At 44.0% G+C, this 24,054-nt stretch overlaps 1 protein-coding gene across 1 annotated transcript in view; it reads right to left on the reverse strand.

Moving 5' to 3' along the window:
- The window catches only part of prmt3 (protein arginine methyltransferase 3), a 101,813-nt gene that overhangs the window by 18,308 nt on the left and 59,451 nt on the right, over positions 1-24,054 (reverse strand). Inside the window, exons 14-15 of the mRNA XM_064974822.1 lie at positions 5,408-5,458; positions 4,641-4,728 (exon numbers count right to left, since the gene is read on the reverse strand). Coding sequence (XP_064830894.1) covers positions 4,641-4,728; positions 5,408-5,458 — 139 coding nt within the window. The remainder of the gene's footprint in view (positions 1-4,640; positions 4,729-5,407; positions 5,459-24,054) is intronic.

A 24,054-nucleotide genomic window follows, 5' to 3' on the forward strand; every position in this document is an offset into this window, starting at 1 on the left:
GTCAGCCAGGCTCTTCCAGATCTGCCAGTCAGCCAGGCTCTTCCAGATCTGCCAGTCAGCCAGGCTCTTCCAGTCAGCCAGACTCTTCCAGATCTGCCAGTCAGCCAGACTCTTCCAGATCTGCCAGTCAGCCAGACTCTTCCAGATCTGCCAGTCAGCCAGACTCTTCCAGATCTGCCAGTCAGCCAGACTCTTCCAGATCTGCCAGTCAGCCAGGCACTTCCAGATCTGCCAGTCAGCCAGGCTCTTCCAGATCTGCCAGACTCTTCCAGATCTGCCAGTCAGCCAGACCCTTCCAGATCTGCCAGTCAGCCAGACTCTTCCAGATCTGCCAGTCAGCCAGACTCTTCCAGATCTGCCAGTCAGCCAGACTCTTCCAGATCTGCCAGTCAGCCAGACTCTTCCAGATCTGCCAGTCAGACTCTTCCAGATCTGCCTTCCCAGATCTGCCAGTCAGCCAGACTCTTCCAGATCTGCCAGTCAACCAGACTCTTCCAGATCTGCCAGTCAACCAGACTCTTCCAGATCTGCCAGACTCTCTTCCAGATCTGCTAGTCAACCAGACTCTTCCAGATCTGCTAGTCAACCAGACTCTTCCAGATCTGCTAGTCAACCAGACTCTTCCAGATCTGCTAGTCAACCAGACTCTTCCAGATCCGCCAGTCAGCCAGGATCTGCCAGAACTGCCAGCCAGCCAGGATCTGCCGGATTCAACTGCCTGGCTGGGCTTCCTCTCAGTGCTGGGCTGCCCCTCAGTCCCGAGCTGCCCCTCAGTCCCGAGCTTCCCCTCAGTCCTGAGCTTCCCCTCAGTCCCGAGCTGCTTCAGTCCCGAGCTGCCCCTCAGTCCCGAGCTACTCCTCAGTTCAGTGGGGTTCTGGGTGAGGACTATTAGGCCATGGTCGGCGGCGAGGGTGGATTATCCCAGGACGCGAAGGGGAGGAACTATGACATTTATGGAGTGGGGTCCACGTCCCGAGCCGGAACCGCCACCATGGACAGACGCCCACCCGGACCCTCCCTATGGTTTTGAGGTGCGTCCGGGAGTCCGCACCTTAGGGGGGGTGGGGTTCTGTCACGCCTTGGTCTTAGTATTTTGTGTTTTAGATAATTAGTTGGTCAGGCCAGGGTGTGACATGGGTTTATGTTATTGTGTTGTCGTATTAGGGTTTTTGTAGGCATTGGGATTGTGGTTGATTAGGGGTGTGTTTAGTTTAGGTTTGGCTGCCTGAGGCGGTTCTCAATCAGAGTCAGGTGATTCTTGTTGTCTATGATGGGGAACCGTATTTAGGTAGCCTGGGTTTCACTGTGTATTTCGTGGGTGATTGTTCTTGTCTCTGTGTAGTTTCACCAGATAGGTTTCACGTTCCGTTTTGTTGTTTTGTATTTCTTAGTTATTTCATGTATAGTTCCGTTTTTTCTTCATTAAAAAACATGAGTAACCAACACGCTGCATTTCGGTCCGACTCTCATTCAACAAATGAAGAACGCCGTTACAGCCGCCTCAGATTATTGCATAGTGAGCGATTTCTTTAACGTTAAAAATAAATATGACAAAGCGGTTGCATTAAGAAGCAGTGTATCTTTCTAACTATATGTAGAACATGTATATTTAGTCAAAGTTTATGATGTGTATTTCTGTTATCTGGCGGAGCTATCTATAATTTCTCCGGACATTTTTGAGGATTTTCTGAACATGGCGTCAATGTAAACGGAGATTTATGGATATAAATTGCATATTATTGAAAAAAACATAAATGTACTGTGTAACATGTCCTATTACTGTCATCTGATGAAGATTTTCAAAAGGTTAGTGAATTATTTTTCTTTTAATCCTGCGTTTGTGATTGTATCTTTTGTTCGACAAATTGGCTGTATATCGTCTGTGTCTTTGTGGTGGTTTGACATAAATATGTGCTATGTTTTCGCCGTAAAACATTTTAGAAATCTGACTCGCTGGGTAGATGAACAAGGTGTTTATCTTTCATTTGAGCTATTGGACTTGTTAATGTGTGGAGGTTAAATATTTCTAAGAATATTTTTGCATTCTGTGCGCCACCTTTTGAGTTGAGCGGGGGGGGGGGGGGTTGTGTGTGGTGCCCTTGGGGAACCTGTACTGTGAACACGTCAACTGACGGACACATTGTGAACGTTGCGTTAATGTTACGGGAGCGTCAGTGGGATGACAGTCATCGTGGCTGTGGATCTGGCCAGGTGCTGAGTGGTGCTTTACTTGGGGACAGTGGATGTCCAGTCCCCATACAGGCCATTCATTACACTTGCCTCCTATCTGATGGTAGTGGGGGGAAGACTGGACAGCACGGAGCTACGGTCTCATCACTGGACACATCCCTGATTCCCATTACGATAACGCACACAGGCCATCACATACAACACACACACACCATTGTTCACAAAGTATAGTACTATACATACACAAACGCACGTTCTCGAAGCACTGTACACACACGTGCACACACACACACACCATAATTCACATCATACACTTACATTCACTGCATACACACAGCTTCATACATATCACATCAGTAACAGCATCACTTAATAAAATTATATTTTAATTGGCTTAGTTATAAATTGTTTTGCTTTATATGTTCTGTTCAGTACGTGCTTGCTTGAGGTAAGCAATGTAGTGACTTAACTTTAACATTCATCTGAAGACTTATTTATATAATTAACTAACTATGTTTAATTGTTACCCGATTAAATTAATCATGTAACAATTCACTCACTAGAATCTGGGGCACCACGAGAGCGGTTCTTTAAAGAGTTACCATCTCCAGGTCGAAACTCAAAAAGGTCTTTTACCTATCGCATCTATAAACAGTCAACTTATTAATCATAACCTTGTATAATATAATCATTCTGAACAGTCATAACCTCCTTGCATCTGCAAATACCCATCCCTTACTTACAATTCAGTACTACACAAATTGGTTTAATGATTTATTTACTAGCTAATTAAATGGGAACACGGGATAAACATACACACTTTGCATCGGTTATTGACTGGAGACTTAATACGCTGAAAACAGGTCCCTCGTGGAATGACAACAACTTGGCTGCTTGTTAAAGAAGAGATGGAGGTAGAAAGAGAGGGACAGAGACACTAAACATTGGTATTCAGAAACTACTCTCACTTACAGTAACCATATACTTTGCACACAAACCGCTGCCCGCTTTGAGTAAGAAATCATGAATGTATTTACATGAAATGCCTGGGTTTTCCGGGGATCTCTTGGTGGACATGGCAGCCTTGGGAAGGGGTGGGCCTTTTCGCTGCACGCTTTTCGCACAAGGCTCTGATTGTCCAAAATGGTTCCAACAAGTCTTCTACTGTTGTCTTCCTTTGTAGTTGTCTGGTATCCGGTGAAGTGTCGTGTTGTCTTGAACAGAACTACAGAGTTGGGTTTTCCTTACATTCGGTCTTGAAGATGCTTCTTTGAAGATAGGCTAGCCAGCCGTGTCGATGGTTCCCCAATAGGGTGATGAGAGTAGCATAATACGATGGTTTGAGCAGAGTAACAGAATGGTCCTACTTAAATCCACTTTTGAAGATACTTTACTTAGGACAGCTAATCAGCCTTACGAGCGATTGTCCAGAGGTGAATGTATCGTCTCCACCTCGTGTTGAGATTCAAAGTTCAAACCACTTTAAAGGTGAAGCAGCAGCTTCATACAGTTATACAGTTTGCTTAAAAGGGGCAGTTCCGGCAGGCTGGCACACTCCCTGACCTTACTCCAGGCGGTAGCTACTCACTGTGCAAAGTTATAAAAACAATGATCTCTTATTGCTTCTCAAATCACATCTCTCTCTTAACAAAAACACTTTCATCATATTTCATATTACATCCACAACGCAGAGTATGAAAACTTCATACATGTAGTGGGTATACTTTCAAGTTACAGTATTTCCATTTTAACATTTTCAATGACATCACAAAATAATGAAAAAAAAAATGACAGTGTTCTATAGATCGTCTTGCACCTTCCCCATGTTCTACATTAGAAATATTGTTCCAGTATTCGCTTTTGAAAGTGTTAGAGTTTTAGTGGGAAAATGTCTGTTGAATCAAATTACATTCCTTTGCTGAATCTTGAGAGTGCAGACCTGAATCTTCTCCCTTGATTTACAACAGGGCTCGAGTTGATAACCCCCCCCCCCAAGTTCTTTCCTTCCCCCCTCTAGGGTGAGAGGGGGTCTGATTGAAGTTATTTATTGCAAACCTGATCTATTTGGATTCTCGTGGACAGTCATGACAGCTATCAGATAAAGTTTTACATGGTGTTTTTGGTGACTGACTGATTAGTTTTGATCTCACTCTGTCTCTCTATAGGTGACAGATAACTAGCGTTGCACACCCTGACTACATCAGCACCACTGACAGATTATCTGGCTCTCAGTATGATGTTCGAGGAAGATCGGCGTGTAAAAAAATAACATCACAGGTGACAGCTGGGTGTGCGTGCAGTGCACCACAATAGACATAGAGAGACATGTCCATGCAGGCACAAACATGCAGGCCCGTGTGCACGCACACACACACATACGTGCACGCACACACACACACATCCCCACACGCACACATATTCAAGAAACCAGTGCTGTAATGGAAACTGACCTGCTTGTACAGGGATGGGATTTTCTAGCAGGAATACTGTCTGCTTCCAATGCGTCTTGGTGACCTGTGGTCCCGTGGAGAACATCACCTGTGATTCAAAAGCAGAACATGTTATTTAGTCTTGGGCAACAGCAATCAACATGAACTCACAACAGCGATGAATAAGGATAACAACTCATTCCATTGTGACACTTCTATTTCTGTGGCTCATCTAACAATTCCACAACTGTAGTGGAAAATTAACCGGTCCCACACTCTTAAACCTACTAAACTCCCTCTTATTAAATCTGTACTTCTATCCTACTCATAGTCTTCTAAAGACTAGATGTACTTCATTTTTATTTATTTTACCTTTATTTAACTAGGCAAGTAAGTTAAGACTTTCAATGACGGCCTAGGAACAGTGGGTTAACTGCCTGTTCAGGGGCAGAACGACAGATTTGAACCTTGTCAACGCTCTAACCACTAGGCCACCCTGCCGCCACACATTTAAAACCTTAGTTCCCATTACACGTGGTGTAGTGTTACATCTCAGCAGTTATGCTCACATTGTAGGTAAAATAGGACGTGCAATTAAAAGACTTGTCAGCACGTCCCTCGCGGAGCTTGGCATTGGCTGTTCCGAGTGGCCAGCTCCGGTGGGTGCTTACATCAGCAATCAGGAAGCGCCCCGGTGTCGATTGCCTCCCAAGGATGTGGGGAACGCCAAATCGTGAATGTAAATTGGGTGGCTGTTAAAAATGGAAGGGCCGCCGCATGCTGCTTACCTTGTTGCCGCAGTCTCTGTCGAAGAAAATGTCAAAGTAGCCCACGATGGCCTGGAAATGAAATATGAGAGGGTTGTTAGAATGTGATATGACAACACCACCGGGGCTGGACTTGTTTGGATAACCTGGGTCCTGTCCCAAATGGCACCCTATTCCCTACATAGTGCAATACTTTAGACCTATGAGGCCTAAGGGCCCTGGTCAAAAGTAGTGCACTATGTGGGTCATTCTACAGAAGTGGTTAAAATTGTTTGAAAACAGATATGTCTCCAAGCTTAGGACATTTATTTAGATCATGATATATTCTAATTCATTTTAAGACAATAACAAACATATTGTTAAATTAAGATATTACAAAATCATTGTTCAGATACCCATTCGTATTGAGAGTCAAAAATGTATTTTTGAAAATAAAAATAATTTTTTGTGATTTTATAACACTATTATTTCAATAGAAAATCTTGAACTAGTTAGTCGTTTTTGTTTAATTTTTTGTTTCTCTGAAAGTATTGTCCCCACTTTGGATGTTATTAGCGAAACACATTAAAAGACTGAAGAATGAATGCGCCTTAAGCTACACACCTCAAATTAAATAGACTTTTATTGGTCACATACACATGTTTAGCAGATGTTATTGCAGGTGTAGCGAAATGCTTGTTTCGATACAATTATAACCAGGAAATGGGATGCACCCCTTTCCATCATGACCATATAGTGAGTGGTCTGTCTCCCAACACTTTGAAGAAAATGAGTGAAAAATGTAGTAAATCTTTATGTATGGATCTGGGACTACAATATATATTGAGGATGTCAAAACTGTCCAAATGTAGAGCTGGTCATATGCTAGCTATGGGGTACATTAATGTCCAAAATAAGTCTAAATTGTCAAAACCAAAACGGTCACAACCATTTTTTTAAAGCTTCATTACGGTTATTAACATTATTGTTTTGTTTATTGATTCTTGATTGTTAATCCACTGAATTTCTTTACATTTATTGAAAAAAAACTGTCTTTTACTTTTCCCCGGAAGTCAAAATAATGCACAGCATTGGACAAAACCTCTCTTTTGGCCTCAAATGGAAAATGCTACACAGTGGACAAGGTCCTGACCTTAACCCCCCCCCACACAAAGGTTACACAGCGACACAGTGTACGACGGAGTGCGCGAGAAGCTTGGTCTGTGAATACAGGCAAATGTGGCCATGGGTCAGAGCCTGATGGTAAAATGCTGAAAAGACTCTTACACAACCTGGAGGTGTGTTGGGTCATTTTCCCGTTGAAAAACAAATGATTATCCCACTAAGCCCACTTTGGGCTCCCGGGTGGCGCAGTGTTCTAAGTCACTGAATCTCAGTGCAAGAGGCGCTGGTTCGAATACAGAATGTATCAAATCCGGCCGTGATTGGGAGTCCCATAGAGTGGCACACAATTGGCCCAGCGTTGTCCGGGTAAGGCCGGGTTAAGCCGTCATTGTAAATAATAATTTGTCCTTAACTGACTTGCCTAGTTAAAGAAAGGTTAAATATAATAAATAAGCCCAAACCAGATGGGATGGAGTATCACTGTGGTAGCCATGTTGGTTAAGTGTGCCTTGAATTGCCATAATATGGACTTGGTCTTTTACCAAATAAGGCAATTTTCTGTATACCCCCCTAACTTGTCACAACACAACTGATTGGCTCAAACACATTAAGGAAAGAAATTCCACAAATGTACTTTTAACAAGGCACACCTATTAATTGAAATGCATTCCAGTTGACTACCACATGAAGCTGGTTGAGAGAATGCCAAGAGTGTGCAAAGCTGTCATCAAGGCAAAGGGTGGCTATTTGAAGAATCTCAAATATATTTTGATTTGTTTAACACTTTTTGAGTTACTACCTGATTCCATACGTGTTATTTCATAGTTTGATGTGCTCACTATTACTCTACAATGTAGAAAATCGTAAAAATAAAGAAAACTCTTGAATGTGTAGGTGTTCTAAAATGTTTGACCGGCAGTGCATATCTACGTCACAGGATATGGACACCAAGGTAAACCAAACTACATTATTTATTGAGTGGGTGCTAAACCTTTGGCATCATCCCACAGCTACTGTGTGGGCAGTCGTGGCTCGCTGTGGAGGGGCAGAGCTCAATAGAACCAAGGGTCCCCTCTCCGCAACCTCCCATTTAAAAACAACATGGAGCCTTACATTTGGCTGAGTCAACACACGGTCCCATGTGGTACACCTCACCTCGTCTGAGGCCTGTCGCTTCACAAAATAAATAAATTACTTTTTGGCTGTCCCTGATAATACTGGGCATATTTTGCTGACCGGCTAATACCGGTGTGTTACACAAAATAAGCAATGTCGGCTTTTTAATGTGGTGGCTACTAGGTCTAATTCGAACACAGCCCGTGTATTGTAAAGTGAGAGTCATTTCATGATGAAAATAAACCCTTGTGTGTGGGGGTGTGTGTGTGTGTTTGTGCATATCTTATTGTTTGTATTGCTCTTAAAGGGTAGGCCTGCGCGTATATGTAATGCCGTGGGTATTCTTGAATGGTATGTGTGTACAGTATAGATGTACATTGCACAGCCATTTGTGAATAGATCATCATTTTGTAATTACACTATTTCTATGAATTCATGGTGGGTGTTCATTTCAGACTCAAATACATGACTGAGCCTTAAGCTATAAACAAACACTTGAGTGAAAAACAATTCACATAACTAAACAAATTGAAATCTCACACACACACACACACACACACACACACACACACACACACACACACACACACACACACACACACACACACACACACACACACACACACACACACACACACACACACACACACACACACACACACACGGCCTGGAGGTGACTGTTCTCTTTAGATGTGTGAGGTAAAAACGACCCCCTCGGGCCAGTTTTCCTCTTGTTTCTCCCCCAACTGAAGGAAGAGAGTCACTATCAATCTCTAGAGCGCACTTGTAGTGGCAATGATGCAGAACTAATAGCTTTTAATCCTGCCGCAGCTGACAATTTGGATGCCGGTTCTCGCAGACAAAGAGGACCAGAATCAATGCAAGGGGAGAGAAAGAGCGAGCCATGGGAGGGAGAGATAGACAGGAAAAGAGCATGGCAGAGAAGGAAAAGAGAGGGAAATAGAGAGACAGTGAGTGTGAAATAGTGAAGGGGTCATGATAGCTTACTTCTGAGAGGGTGGTGGTTGAACTTGGTGGGCCATGAAGCTAAAATATCCCTCGGGTACAGCATTCCTTGAAATGAGCAAGACCTTATCCTTACTATTTACACCACACATCAGCATTAAAGGTGTGGTTCAACACTCCCCGCTCAGGAATTTCAAAGCAAGAGTGAATGTGTGCCCCGAGAAGAGGAGGTTGGACATACTGGGGTCCATACTTCATAATCACTGGGCCGTCATCGACTCCATGTTCCACACACTCAACGCCGCGTTCTACAATCAGCCTTTATTGATTCAGACAGGCAGGGGCGGGAACCTAGCACTAGCACTGAGCCAGACTGGGAGAAACGTCCCAAAGTGGGAAAAAGGAGCATGTCAACCCAATGCAATTATGGCTTTTAATGAACGCCACAGGAACGCTCAGTCGCGAGGTAATTGGGAAATTAGGCCTAATTGCTCGTCAGGCAGAGCGGATTCACCTCTCGCTGGTTTTTGAGGTAGGGATCAGCCTCGGCTCTCGTCGCCGTTGACAACGCCTCATAAGCGGGATTGATTGTCACCTCTGCGTTGTTTTCAACTTTTCCGATGGGACAGAGAGAGGAAGTCTATTAAAACAATCAAAGAAATGAAACTTACAAACATCTCAGATTTTGTTCTGTTTGGAAATGTCTGGTGAGTTGAGGTTTCAACGTTATAAAGCGTGAGATCACAGGTTGCATTGGCAGCACTGCTCTTACCTGAACCCAAGTCTCTAGAATGTTTAACTTTCATAATCCTGACAAATACACTCTGCCTGAACAAAACAAATCAGCAGCCTCTTAATACAGACAACTAAACCTTAAACCTGATAAATATACTGTCTAAAACTACTAATGACGAATTGCTCAACACAAACTACTAAAACTAGACCTAAACCTAATTTTGTTAACAATGACTGCCTTTATTCCAGACCATAGGTTGGCCTTCATTCAACTGGATATAAGGACTGTTGAAATTGAGAAGTGAGTTAGACTAGGCAGGTTAGTCGCAGTGAAGCTCTGGGAGCTCCGTAAGATAGAAAAAAAATTATCTTGACTTTATGATCCATATAAAAAATAAAAAAACACTAGAAGGAATCAAAGATCTTCAGCTCTGGAAGGGACTGAAAAATAATTACTTACTCGGATTACAAAAAACATACGATACTGTTTAAATTCTATAAAAAAAATCTTAGATACTGTATTTCTGAAAAATGTAATAGCATGTCCTGTATAGAAAGTAAAATGGAAGAATGAAAAAGTGAAAAGGAAACGCTTCCAAACTGGGATAAATAGGCTTAATTCCAGCTTAATCAGCTCAAAGCTTCAATACTGTACCGTGAAACACCAAAGACTGAAGCAGAGTACAGGCTTAGTTAACCATGGCGGGTAGCCAAAAATAAGACCCCCACGAGGCTGCTACACACCAATACTACAGCCCACCCACCTCTGCATAGGTTAGGGAGAGAGAGAGGGAGGGAGAGAAATAGAAGGCGAGAGAGAGAAAGAGAAGGTGGGAGAGAGGCCAGGAGGGAGTGAGAAAGGGGGACGTTGAATGAGAGAGGAGGACTTACGAGGGGACGACGACGACACACAAACTGTGAAAATGGGACAAATCAAATGAGCACTTTTTATTTTCATCAGCGTTTAGCCTTCGGCCCGGGATCTGTCGGGGATAAGTGATGACAGTGGGCTTTCCGGCGGCCCGCTCTGGAATGCCGCCACATTCCGGACCCCCGTTCCCAGGGAAGAGGGGGAGAAAATTAATAATTATCATCACGGATAACACCAACAGGGAGCAATTCATCATCACTCCCCTTTTGCCCGACCGCGTGTCGGCACGCCACGTGGCTCGACCAGATACTATTATACAGCAGGGGGGAGGAGGAGTGTGATGGGGGGGGGATGGGGGGAGTGGAAAGGGGGGGGAAGGGAGGGAGAGCTAATACGCTTTTGATGGGGTTTATCCAGGCGTGGAGGCTTCCTCCACAGCTAACTCACGGGAGGGTTAGTGTGAATGTGCCCCTCCTCCTATCCACCCTGCTCTCCAGGCCCCAGTCTGCTTGGTGTGTAGTGCTGAACACAGCGCACCTACCTCCCTACTCTACTCAGGCCTGCTCCCATCTCCCACTGTTCCGCCGCAGTGCCTGCACACATACACACACATTGGGTAGAGAGCAGGAAATGTGCGATTCCAGCGGCTCTCACACATTCTGAAGTGAGTATTGAGGAGAATGAGCAGTTTGTACTAGATTAATACTTGGACCAACAATGTCAAATTACTTAGTGATGTGTGCATAACCAAAATGGAAATATCTACTCTACTGGACCATTTTTAACAAGATACACATTAAGTTATAATGTTATTATTCAGTTGTCCTTTCAGTTATTCCACATACTTGTTTCAACTATTTAACACTGTACTTCATTATTCTAATGACAGGTGTGTATAACGTGGGTGTTCAGGGTGGCCAAACAAATACGCCAGTCGCCAATTTTTGTTCTTGACAGATCTTTACGAATAACACACTCTTCAGAAATACAGCCCATTCGGAAAGTATTCAGACCCATTTACTTTCTCCAGATTTGTTACATTACAGCCTTTTTCAAAAATGTATTAAAGTTTATTTCCCTCAACAATCTACAGACAATACCCAATAAATACCCAATAAAGCAAAAACAGGTATTTAGACATTTTTGCAAATTTATTAAAATTAAAATTGCAAAACTGAAAGATCACATTTACATAATAAGTATTCAGACCCTTTACTCATTACTTTGTTGAAAGACATGTGGCAGCGATTACAGCCTCAAAAATGTTCTTGGTTATGATGCTACAAGTTTCTCCCATTCTTCTCTGCAGGTACACTCAAGCGCTGTCAGGTTGGATGGGGAGTGTCGCTGCACAGCTATTTTCAGGTCTCTCCAGAGATGTTTGACCGTGTTCAAGTTCGGACTCTGGCTGGGCCACTCAAGAACTTGTCCCGAAGCCACTCATGCGTCGTCTTGGCTGCGTGCTTAGGGTCATTATCCTGTTGAGGTCCTGAGCAATCTGGAGCAGGTTTTCATCAAGGATATCTCTGCTCTGTTCATCTTTCCCTCGATCCTGACTAGTCTCCCAGTCCCCGCCGCTGAAAAACATCCCCACAGCATGATGCTGCCACCACCATGCTTCACTGAAGGGATGGTGCCAGGTTTCCTCCAGATGGGTGGCTTGGCATTCAGGCCAAAGAGTTCAATCTTGGTTTCATCAGACCATAGAATCTTATTTCTCTTGATCTGAGAGTCCTTTAGGTGCCTTTTTGGGCTGTCATGTGCCTTTAACTGAGGAGTGGCTTCCGTTTGGCCACTCTACCATAAAGGCCTGATTGGTAGAGTGCTGCAGAGATGGTTGTCCTTCTGGAAGGTTCTCCCATCTGCACGGAGGACCTCTGGAGCTCTGTCAGAATAACCATTGGGTTCTTGGTCACCTCCCTGACTAAGGCCCTTCTCCCCCGATTGTTTCGTTTTGGCCGGGTGGCCAGCTCTAGGAAGAGTCTTGGTGGATCCGAACTTCCTCCATTTAAGAATGATGGAGGTCACTGTGTTCTTGGGGACCTTCAATACTGTAGAATTTGTTTGGTACCCTTCCCCAGAACCTGTACCTTGACACAATCCTGTCTAGGAGTTCTACGGACAATTCCTTTGACCTCATGTCTTCGGTTCTTGCTTTGACATGCACTGTCAACCTTATATAGACAGGTGCGTTGCCATTCAAAATCATGTCCAATCAATTGAATTTACCACAGGGGGACTCCAAGTTGTAGAAACCTCTCAAGGATGATCATGGAAACAGGATGCACCTGAGCTCAATTTCGCATCCCATAGCAAAAGGTCTGAATACTTATGTAAATAAAAAGGACCAGGTTTTTATGTTTAATACATTTGCAAACATTTCTAAAAAACTGTTTTTGCTTTGTCATTATGGGGTATTGTCTGTAGATTGATGAGGGAAATGTTTTTTAAATCCATTTTAGAATAAGGTTGTAATGTAACAAAATGTGGAAAGGGGAAGAGGAGTGAATACTTTTCGAATGCATTGTATGCTATGTGTGAGGCATGGAGTTTCCTACAACCTACAGACATGCAAAAAACATGCAAAAAATGATCCCGAACTCCCAAAAGTGTATTTATTACAGATGTGGCCGATGGTTGAGGCCTAAAAGTCTAGATGACCTTGAATAAATTCAACAAAGTTGTCAATAGTAACCCTCAAATAACAGAGAAATATGAATTATGACCAGTGCATCCGTTTGAATATTCAAAAAAGGTATTGATGTAATTAAAATAAAAACGAGGGAAAGCTAACCCTTACTCTGACTTTTTCCACATTTTGTTGTGTTACAGCCTGAATGTAAAATTGATTAAATTGAGATTGTGTCACTGGCCTACACACAATACACTCCATAATGTCAAAGTGGAATGATGTTTTTTAGACATCTTTACAAATTAATAAAACATTTAAAGCCGAAATGTCTTGACTCAATAAGTATTTAAACCATTTGTTATGGCAAGCCTAATTAAATTCAGGAGTAAAATACATTGCATGGCCTCACTCTGTGTGCAATAATAGTGGTTAACATGATTTTAAAATGACCATCTCACCTCTGAACCTTACACATACAATTATCTGTCAGGTCCCTCAGTCAAGCAGACTTAGACACAAAGCCCACAGACTGCAATACCTTGCTATGTGCGTATAGTATGCATCCCCTTCCCCTCAAGAATGGTCTACCATATAGCCAGTTATGCAGGGTTAAACTAATCTGTGGCCACCAGACAGATTTTAACAGCAATCAATGCAAAAAAAACGACAGATGCATTCTAAATGAGAGGCTACAAGGACATAATATTGATGCTGCAATGATGAAAATATCTATAAAAAATTTAAAAAAACAAGAGAGGAAAAACTCAACCAAAGAAAAACAACGCAACCGTTTGGAGAAAATGAAAGCCATCCTGAAAAAGCACTGGCATATTCTGCAATCAGACAACAACAAAAATCACACACCTCTTCAAGGAACACCCACTGGTGGTCTATAAGCGTGGTCACAATATTGGAGATAGCTTGGTGAGATCTGACATGCCCCCTGAGCCCACTCAGACACCTTTGACACCCATTCCAAATGGGAACTACAAATGTGGTTCATGCGCACAGTGCAATAGCACTACAAAAACATCCTTCAGACACCCACATACAGGTTGAAAAATGTTAGGGATATCATCTCAATGAAAGAGCAAGGGAGTAATCTATATCATCACCTGTTCATGTGGAAAAGCCTACGTAGGACAAACAAAAAGACAATTAAAACAACACATAGCTGAACACCGCAGCTCAATCAGGTGTAAGAACATTGACTATCCAGTAGCAGGTCACCATCCAATCTCCTCCCTCAAATTGAGGATGTTGCTCTACCAAGGAGAGGTGGTAACATCGAGAACCTACTACTACAAAGGGAGGCTTACTGGATATCCTATCTAAAAACATTGACCCCTAGTGGTCTGAATATTGACTTTGATCTCAGGCCCTTCTTATTTTTTTATTTCACCTTTATTTAACCAGGTAGGCAAGTTGAGAACAATTCACCCTTTTTTGAACAAGACTTATAATTTGATATATTCTTTCTACAGCTTATTAGGGTACACCTAATATGTTCCCCCAGTTGATGATTCTTATTATGCATTAAGGTTGAACCAAAAGATTACATGTGACAAATATAAATGAAATAGGAAACAATTAAACATGTGAAAGTGAATTAAACAATAATGTATGCTGATGCTAATATTATGTACAATATTAAATTATGTTTGTATAATTTAGTAGTAGGCCAGCATTACATCTACCAGCGGCAACATCCTGGTCAGGTACAGCTGGTGGAATGTCAAGGTATATTGGGGTGTGGCATCCTGTGTTGTATGCAGATGTTGTGCAAGGTACATGCTAAGCTTATGATGTTTTTTCTGGGCTGTATAAAATAACTTCCCAAGAGCGGTCAATGCATCTGAATCTGGATTTTAGGACTCTGATTGATCTCTCTACTAAACTCCTTGTTTTCATCTGAGCATGGTTGTAGTTCTCTTCTGCATCGTTGTTAGTGTGTTTGATTGGTGTCATGATCCATGTTTTTTGTCCATAGCCACCATCACCTAAACTCCCCCTCCTGTACTCCCTGTTCACCCATGACTGCGTGGCCATGCATGCCTCCAACTCAATCATCAAGTTTGCAGACCACAACAGTAGTAGGCTTGATCACCAACAACGACGAGACAGCCTATAGGGAGGAGATGAGGGCACTTGGAGTGTTGTGTCAGGAAAACAAAGGAGATGATCGTGGACTTCAGGGAACAGCAGAGGGAGCACCCCCCTATCCACATCGACGGGACAGCAGTGGAGAAGGTAGAACACTAAGTTCCTCGGCGTACACATCACGGACAAACTAAAATGGTCTACCCACACGGACAGTGTCTACTACCTCAGGAGGCTGAAGAAATTTGGCTTGTCACCTAAAACCCTCATAAACTTCTACAGATGCACAATTGAGAGCATCCTGTCAGGCTGTATCACCACCTACAGCAACTGCACCGCCTACAACCGCAGGGCTCTCCAGAGGGTGGTGCGGTCTGCACAACGCATCACCGGGGGCAAACTACTTGCCTTCCAGGACACCTACAGCACCCATTGTCACAGGCAGGCCAAGAAGATCATCAAGGACAACAACCACCCAACCCACTGCCTGTTCACCCCGCTTACCATCCAGAAGGTGAGGCCAGTACCGGTGCATCAGAGACTGAAAAACAGCTTCTATCTCAAGGCCATCAGACTGCTAAACAGCAATCACTAACTCAGAGAGTTAGGGCTATCGACCAAAAAAAGATATAGCTTTTCTATCAATCTTCAAAAAGAACTAAATGGAACACAAAATCACTAATTCAACATGGTGGAGATAAAAACACAGCAGGCATCAGGCACAGTATGTGGGTATGTGTGGTTGTATTGAGATGGATGGTGTGGTGTGTGTTTTTTGGTGTTTGGGAAAGTGTGGCGTTGAGTGAGAATGGAAATGGTTGCATTTCCCAGATGTATGTCTGTGAGCAGGGGTTGTGAGAGCTTTCTATTTTGTGCAGATGAGGGATATACATTTTATATTGAATTATACTTATTTATTGTCCTATCATGGTGGAACTACATTTTTAAAATAAATTATACATCTAATGTATTTATTTATGGTCCTACATATACTGATGGAACAGTCCACAACCCAACACCAGCTTTTCTTAAACTATGGGTCGCGACCCAAAGTGGGTCTCGGACCTGTTAATGGTGGGTTGCGACGTGTCAGAGTAAATTTGTAAAAATGTCATTAATTACTGGAATTGATTTGGCCAAGTGCATCTGTGCTCTCTGTTCAGTGCGCTCTCTGCTTAGCAGCGGCCTCTGCTCAGTTTGGCAGCTGCGTGAGTGGTAGATGCCTGTGTGCTTCACGGATCAACTGATCTTTTTTCTACAGTTTTCTTGAAGATCACTCCGCGACATACGATGCAGCACTGTCGTTCAGCAGCAGATGATGCACTGTCAACCAATGACGTGTCCTTCCCACTCGCCATCACACACCACTGTCATCAAATGGACTCATGCTATAGCCACAAGTTCTGACTGAGCTCAATTGTCATGAAACGCAAATACAGGGATGGGTTTCTCTCTCTTTTATACAAACTTTGAGAAATAACGTGGAAAGCGCACACAAATTAATAAAACAATACGTCCTGACAAAACATCCACTGCATGATGGTAAACCCAGGGAGTTCTTTCAGAACAGGGCAGAATGCTTCAGGAAACAATGTTTTGACAGCGGAAAAGTAAGTCAACTAGCAAGGCATTGTTGTCATTTTATAACAGGTGATGATCAGCAGAAATAAAGGAGTACTATCTCTCATAGTAGTAGATGTGAGCTTCTCTTTCAAACAATCCCCTGGCCTTGTACACAGCTAATAGCTAAGATTAGGCAAACAGGTTAGCTTGTTACTGATGGTGCAACCCTTAGTAACAGTACAGATTAAGATGAAAAATGATCAGGCCTACTGTACATCTTCCTGTAGAAATTATTATTGAAAACTAGTCTAAGTTGGAACTTGCTGTTAAAATACAAGTAATAATTAGTATTCTGAACTGGAATAAACTGATTGAAGCAAGATAGTTTTTGAGGCAAACACTCACACAGTTCTGGGTTGCAGCGGGAAGCGGTCTCCTGTCTGACTGTGAAAGCAGTAGATGTTCTGATCCAGTTTGGCACCACATACCTATGCAAGTCAGGGGTCTCAACTCTGACATACTCAAAAAAAATCAAGAACAGAAACAGTCTTATCGCGGAGTATGACCGCCACGTTGCACTGTCAAACACTGAGCCCAGAACAGACATGCTTGTTGAAAACTTCAACCTGCCACTCATTAGAACTGTTTGTGTGTGTTTTCTGGTCTACATCTGTGTGGTTGTTTTTGTTTGGGACCGCGCCCGTTATGGATCGCATGGATTAATTGTTGCGAAGCTTTACCATACAAACCAACAAACCATCGGACAGTCAGACCATACACCGGCAGGCCTGAAGACCACAGCTAAGATTTCTCTTTTCTCTCTCTTTCTCTTCCCTCTCGTTCCAGTGCTTTACCCTGCAACAGACTCTCTATTTTTCAAATGCACTTCCCATTGAAGTTCATTAGAGCTGGACTATTATTGCCCTGCCAGAAGTATTTTGATGGACATTTTAGTTAAAAGGGAGGTTGCTTGCAAGTTGTGTATTGTAATGTGAACTGTATTGAGGTGAGGTGTACTAATGACATGTGGCCGAGAAGACTGTGGACATTTTTAAGGCCTTTGTTGTGTCGATGAACACTCCCCACATTCATACCCTGTGCACTCACCCACTAGAAAATAATACAGATTATTGCAAATCCTCTGTTGATGACTGGGTTCGTTCTTGTATGAAGTTACTGTTTAATTGCTCTGCCATTATTACTATTAGTATTATTGTATGAGGTATTCTTGTTGGGGTTACCCCTGTGCTATGGTGTGTATTCTCTTTTCTCTCCACTGGCTATCTGGTAAACAGGCTACACTCTAGGCAGTCTCTTCTGCTGATGTGTGTGGGTCTGGTAGTGGTACTCTCTCTATTCTACTCTTTTCCTTTCTGCATGGTTAATACCTGCCTGGCGCCCGAACAAAATCTTTCTTTACCCCTCTCTAATAAATACCGCTACAGAATTGGCGCCCAAACAGGGACTTGAAGAGAAACACTCATGACACCATCCATACAAGGTTGAATCATGTCTTTTGTTGGAACCCCATACTGTGTCAATGTGGACACACCTGATGGTAATCACGTTCGGGATTCTTTCATTGTGGAAGGACTCGATGAACTAATGGAGTTGAATAGCACTGACCCTAATCCCCAGGCTTCTGGTTCACCTATAACATCTCCACCATTACCCCCCTCAAACCCTTCCGGTTACCCTGTCCAGAGAGACTGGGAGAGGTGTCTCTGTGATCACTGGACAACTGGAACATCAATGGACACACACCAATCATAGTTTGACAATGCAGGAGAATGCCATTCCGCAAACTCAGTGAATGTGTGGAGGCTCATCAGACAGATGTGCAGCGGAGGTTGGATTACCTTCCTGTCAAATGGAGGAAAACCAACAACAAATGGTTCAGAGACAGAAATATTTACAAGATTCTCTGGAAGCAGGATATTCAAGGAAAACTGCACCGGTTCAAAACACAAATGGAAACTAACCATCATCAAGTCATAATCTTTCTTGAGGAGGAACAAAAACAGAGAGCAGAGGAGTCAGCCTCTGTTGTGAAGGGAGTGCGTTCTTATCTGAAGGAAGTTATGGAGGACATGAAGAACTCTCTCACAGGGAACTACGATTTTTGATTGAACAGACTCAAAAGGACACCGTTAATGAGATGGAAAGCACAGAAGGCCACAGACCTTCAACTGGAAGAGCTGCACCAGGAGGTAATGCAGTGCTTTTCCCTTCTGGACAAATCTTCTGCACCTCCCTCAGGTTTTACCTCTGCCACTGGCTTGGCCAGTAAGGGAATAGGAACAGGTAGTACTACAAAACCCCTCTGAAGATACTGTTAAACAACAGAACTCCCGCTGCCACTGTCATGCCTCCTCTAGAGCGCTCCCTCCCTATCAAACTACTTTTCCCCACTTTTGGCAGCCCAGAAGATGATGTTGATCCACTGTTTTTCTTATCTAAGTGTAATGATTTTCTTTCTATCCGGCCCCTTACTGACTTGGAGGTTCTTGCTACCCTCCACAGTGTTCTCTATGGTACAGCAAGAGACTGGTGGGAGATAGCCCGTGAACATGTGTCAACCTGGGAGGAGTTTCAAAATATATTCCTCTTAGCCTTCCTCTCAGAGGACTATGTGGATGAACTGGCGGAACGTGTTCGTAACAGAGTCCAGGGTGAAGCAGAGCCAATACGGGACTTTGCCTTCTCCTACCGAGTTCTATGTAGGAGATGGAAGGCTGACATTACTGAGCAGGAGATGGTCAAACTCCTTCTTAAGAACATGGTTCCCCGCCTTGCTAGTCAACTTCGAGAACATGTGCAAAATGTGGATGATCTGGTGCGTCTTGGGACTCAGTTTGAGAAGGACTGGAAGCACCACCTCCAAACTAAAAACCCTGTTCCCTCATCCCAGTATACCCATAACTCTCCTGGGGCTAAACCGTCTCAGATATTTGTACCCAAGATCCAGGACAAATGTCCAGTCGTGTGTTGGAGGTGTAAAGTCCAACATCCTCCAGATTCTTGCCCGCTCTATGTCCAGCGTCAGGATTCAGGAAAAGGGCCGAAGACTAAAAGTCTAGACAGACGTGGTGGCTTGCATACAATTGGGTCAGCCTTAATGCCCACCATGAAGCCTTTAGACAGCACAGCTAGCGGTCTTATTCCTATTCCGCAACAACTATTGGTTCCTCTGACTGTTAGGAACTGGAGAGGGAAGGCCATAATCGACACAGGGGCATCTTACACCCTGATGCAAGAGGCCCTGTGGCAGAACATGGCATTACCTCATGAGGAGCTACAAACATGGGAGGAGGGACCATTGTACTTGGCCAATGGAGAACCTACCACCCCCTTGGGCTGGATTAGTATAGTAATAAAACTGCATGGTGAGACTATTAACCTTCCTGTGGCTATTCTTGCAGATTCAAGCCTTGCATTTGCTGTAGTCCTTGGCCTCGACTTCCTGTTTTTCAGTGGACTGACCATCTCGATGTCTGAACCCTCCTATCGGCTGCACTCTGACTATTCTCAGCCTCATCCATTTCAACCTGGTAATGCACTGATTTCAGGCTGGAGCCTGCTACATTATGCAGAGTCCGGACAAGGTCAAGTCATCGGACAAAGACAAAAACATGTTCCACCAGTGAAGTCCGAGAACCCAACTATCACCCTGATTACCGCCGTACCCCCCCTTCTATCCGAGAGCAAAAACAAACCTGATGTGGATTTCTACATCAAACAAGCAGTGGAACAGGCATGTCTGTCAGATGATGAAAGGTGGCAGCTCTCCCAGATGTTGGACATGAACAGTGAGGTTTGTACTCTTACACTCGGCCGTACAACCGTCTTCAAACACAAAATCTATACCCGGCATGAGGTCCCCATTAAGCAGCGTCCCTACAGGCTGTCCCCTGCCAAACTGGCAATTCTCAATGAACAGCTCAAAAGCATGTTGGAGAATGGAATTGTGGAACCTTCTTTTTCCGGATGGGCTTCTCCGGTTGTCCTGATTCCTAAGAAAGAGGGTGGATATCGATTCTGTGTGGACTACAGGAAGCCGAATGCCATAACAGAAAGCGATGCCTACCCTCTACCAAACATAAATGACATACTGGAATCTCTGGCAGGAGCATCCATCTTTAGTAGTCTGGATCTGAACAGTGGCTATTGGCAGGTGTCAATGGATCGCGCTAGTCAGGACAAGACTGCCTTTGTCACCCCTGCTGGTTTGTACTCCTTCAAAGTCATGCCTTTTGGTTTGAAGAATGCTCCAGCAACCTTCCAAAGGTTGATGGAGACTGTCCTGGGAGATCTGAGGGGTAGAAATTGTCTTGTGTATCTGGATGACATCATAATCTACTCCTCCTCTGTCGCGGATCATCTGCAAGACATTCAGTCCGTCTTCGACAGACTAAAGGCTGCAGGTTTGACCTTGAACTTGAAGAAGTGTCGTTTCTGTCTGCCAGAACTCAAGTTCCTTGGTCATGTGGTTAATGCTGAAGGTATCCATGCAGATCCAGCCAAAGTTGCAGCCGTGCAGGAATTCCCAATTCCCACATCCCTCAAGGCTGTTCAGCGGTTTCTGGGCATGGCTGGATGGTACCACAGGTTTGTGCCTGACTTTTCAAAGGTAGCTGAACCCCTCAACCACCTTAAGAAGAAAGGTGTGAAATTCCAATGGACCCCTGCATGCCAAAGTGCATTTGAAGCACTCAAAAACAGTCTAATTACTCCTCCAGTGCTTGGACATCCTAACCTGAATGCTCATTTCATTGTGTACACGGATGCAAGTCAAACAGGACTTGGAGCAGTCTTGGCTCAACAAACAGGACTTGGAACAGAAGAAGTTCTTGCCTATGCAAGTCGCACCCTTAATTCAGCCGAGAGGAATTATTCAACGACTGAAAGGGAGTGCCTCGCTGTGGTCTGGGCTTTGGAGAAATGGAGCTACTACTTGGAGGCAAAGATCTTCACCGTTGTCACAGATCATGCTGCTCTGCAGTGGGTTCTGGCATCAGGCAAGACCAACAGCCGCCTTATTCGCTGGTCTATCAGACTGCAGAAGTTTGACTTCATCATTGAGTATCGCAAAGGAAAACTGAACGTTGTACCAGATGCCCTTTCTCGGATTACAGAGACTGCCAATGTTTGTCCTCCCTTGTGCAGTACTTATGCTACCGCTAAATGTCTGGATGATTCCTTTCCTCTGGATGATGAGAGTGTATGGAGAGCACAGCAGAAGGATGCTGCCATAATGGTGATCCACAAGAGTCTGTCTGAAGAAGACACCAAGAGTCGCTTCAATGATAAGTATAGCATAATTCAGGATAAAGTATATCGAAAAACTCCAAGAGGAGATGGAATACACAGCACCCATTATCGCGTCTTCATTCCCTCTACATTGTGTGACCAGATAATCCAAGCTTATCATGCCAATCCCATGAGTGGCCATCTTGGAGTTTTAAAACTTATCGAAGACTACAAGAGGTGGTTTACTGGCCAGGCATGTGGGTTGATACCCGGAAGTTTGTACAGCAGTGTGAAGTCTGCCAGAAATACAAACCAGACATTGGCAGACCTGCCGGAAAATGCAGCAGACCGTGGTGAACCATCCAAATGAAATGTTGGGAATTGACCTCATGGGACCTTTTCCTCCCAGCCGGGGACACGGAATGAATTTTTATTGGTGGTAGTGGACTACTACACACACTGGGTGGAGTTGTTTCCCCTCCGCAAAGCCACTGCATCAGCCATTGCTCTAATTCTGAGAAGGGAGGTTTTTACCAGATTCGGGATTCCAGACCAAATCCTCTCTGACCGAGGTCCGCAGTTCATATCAGGAATCTACAAAGAGCTCTGTACCTACTGGGGTGTAATTGCCAAGTTGACCACAGCCTATCATCCTCAGACCAACCTGACCGAGAGGGTAAACCGAACCCTGAAGGGGATGATTGCTTCATTCGTGGGGATCAGCACACAAGTTGGGATCAGCATCTTCCAGAATTTCGCTTTGCACTGAACTCTGCCGTGCAGGAGACTTCTGGGGTCACTCCCGCCGAACTCCACCTGGGAAGACCACTAAAAGGTCCGATGGACAGGGTCTTGCAAAGTTCGAATGTTTCACCTGACTGCCCAGCGTTTGATGCCGTACAACACCACCACACCTTGCTAGCCAGAGTGGAGGCCAGCAAAACCAAAGCCAAACAACGACAGCTGAGAAACTATGACAAACATAGACGATACGTGTGTTTTCCACCCCAGTCTCGTGTCTGGGTACGTTCACATCATCTGTCCAAGGCATCTAAGAAGTTCACTGCCAAGCTAGCTTTGAGATGGAAAGGTCCATACCGTGTAGTGCAGCAGTTGGGACCAGTGAACTACTTGGTCTGTTTGGAGGACACTGGGGAAGATGTCAGGACAGTGCATGTTGTTGACCTAAAGCCCTGCTACCCTACGGCAGAAGAGCTGGATCGCAGGCAAAAGCAACACCTGCAGGACCTCTTCGTGGAGGACTCTGATGATGAGGACTTCCCTGGTTTTGTGTAGCAGGAACATGAACCTGTCAAAGCCTGCGTCCTCTCTGATTCTACAGGCTTTGTTTTTTCATGGGGGAGGAGTGTGGCGAAATCTGCTCGGAGCCTTCACCGTGCACTGCCACTTTAAGAGCGCATGAGCACTAAGGAAGGAGGAGATAAAGAGAGCTCATTCAGCTCTTTGGGGAGGGGCTCTTGGCTGGCGCGACAGTTTGATTGTGTGTGCTGTGCTGCAGAAGTTTTGTTTGTTTTTCAGCGTTTGTAGTTTATAAAGTATTTAACTCAATCATCGGTGTGATCGCTTTAGATCATGGTTGTTTTTGTTTGGGACCGCGCCCGTTATGGATCGCATGGATTAGTAGGAACATTGTTGCGAAGCTTTACCATACAAACCAACAAACCATCGGACAGTCAGACCATACACCGGCAGGCCTGAAGACCACAGCTAAGATTTCTCTTTTTCTCTCTCTTTCTCTTCCCTCTCGTTCCAGTGCTTTACCCTGCAACAGACTCTCTATTTTTCAAATGCACTTCCCATTGAAGTTCATTAGAGCTGGACTATTATTGCCCTGCCAGAAGTATTTTGATGGACATTTTAGTTAAAAGGAGGTTGCTTGCAAGTTGTGTATTGTTATGTGAACTGTATTGAGGTGAGGTGTACTAATGACATGTGGCCGAGAAGACTGTGGACATTTTTAAGGCCTTTGTTGTGTCGATGAACACCCCCACATTCATACCCTCTGCACTCATCCACTAGAAAATAATACAGATTATTGCAAATCCTCTGTTGATGACTGGGTTCGTTCTTGTATGAAGTTACTGTTTAATTGCTCTGCCATTATTAGTATTAGTATTATTGTATGAGGTATTCTTGTTGGGGTTACCCCTGTGCTGTGATGTGGGTTTTATATGTGTATTCTCTTTTCTCTCTCCACTGGCTATCTGGTAAACAGGCTACACTCTAGGCAGTCTCTTCTGCTGATGTGTGTGGGGTCTGGTAGTGGTACTCTCTATTCTACTCTTTTCCTTTCTGCATGGTTAATACCTG

This window comes from Oncorhynchus masou, chromosome 1 (assembly GCF_036934945.1).
Source record: "Oncorhynchus masou masou isolate Uvic2021 chromosome 1, UVic_Omas_1.1, whole genome shotgun sequence".
NCBI classification, from domain to species: domain Eukaryota; kingdom Metazoa; phylum Chordata; class Actinopteri; order Salmoniformes; family Salmonidae; genus Oncorhynchus; species Oncorhynchus masou.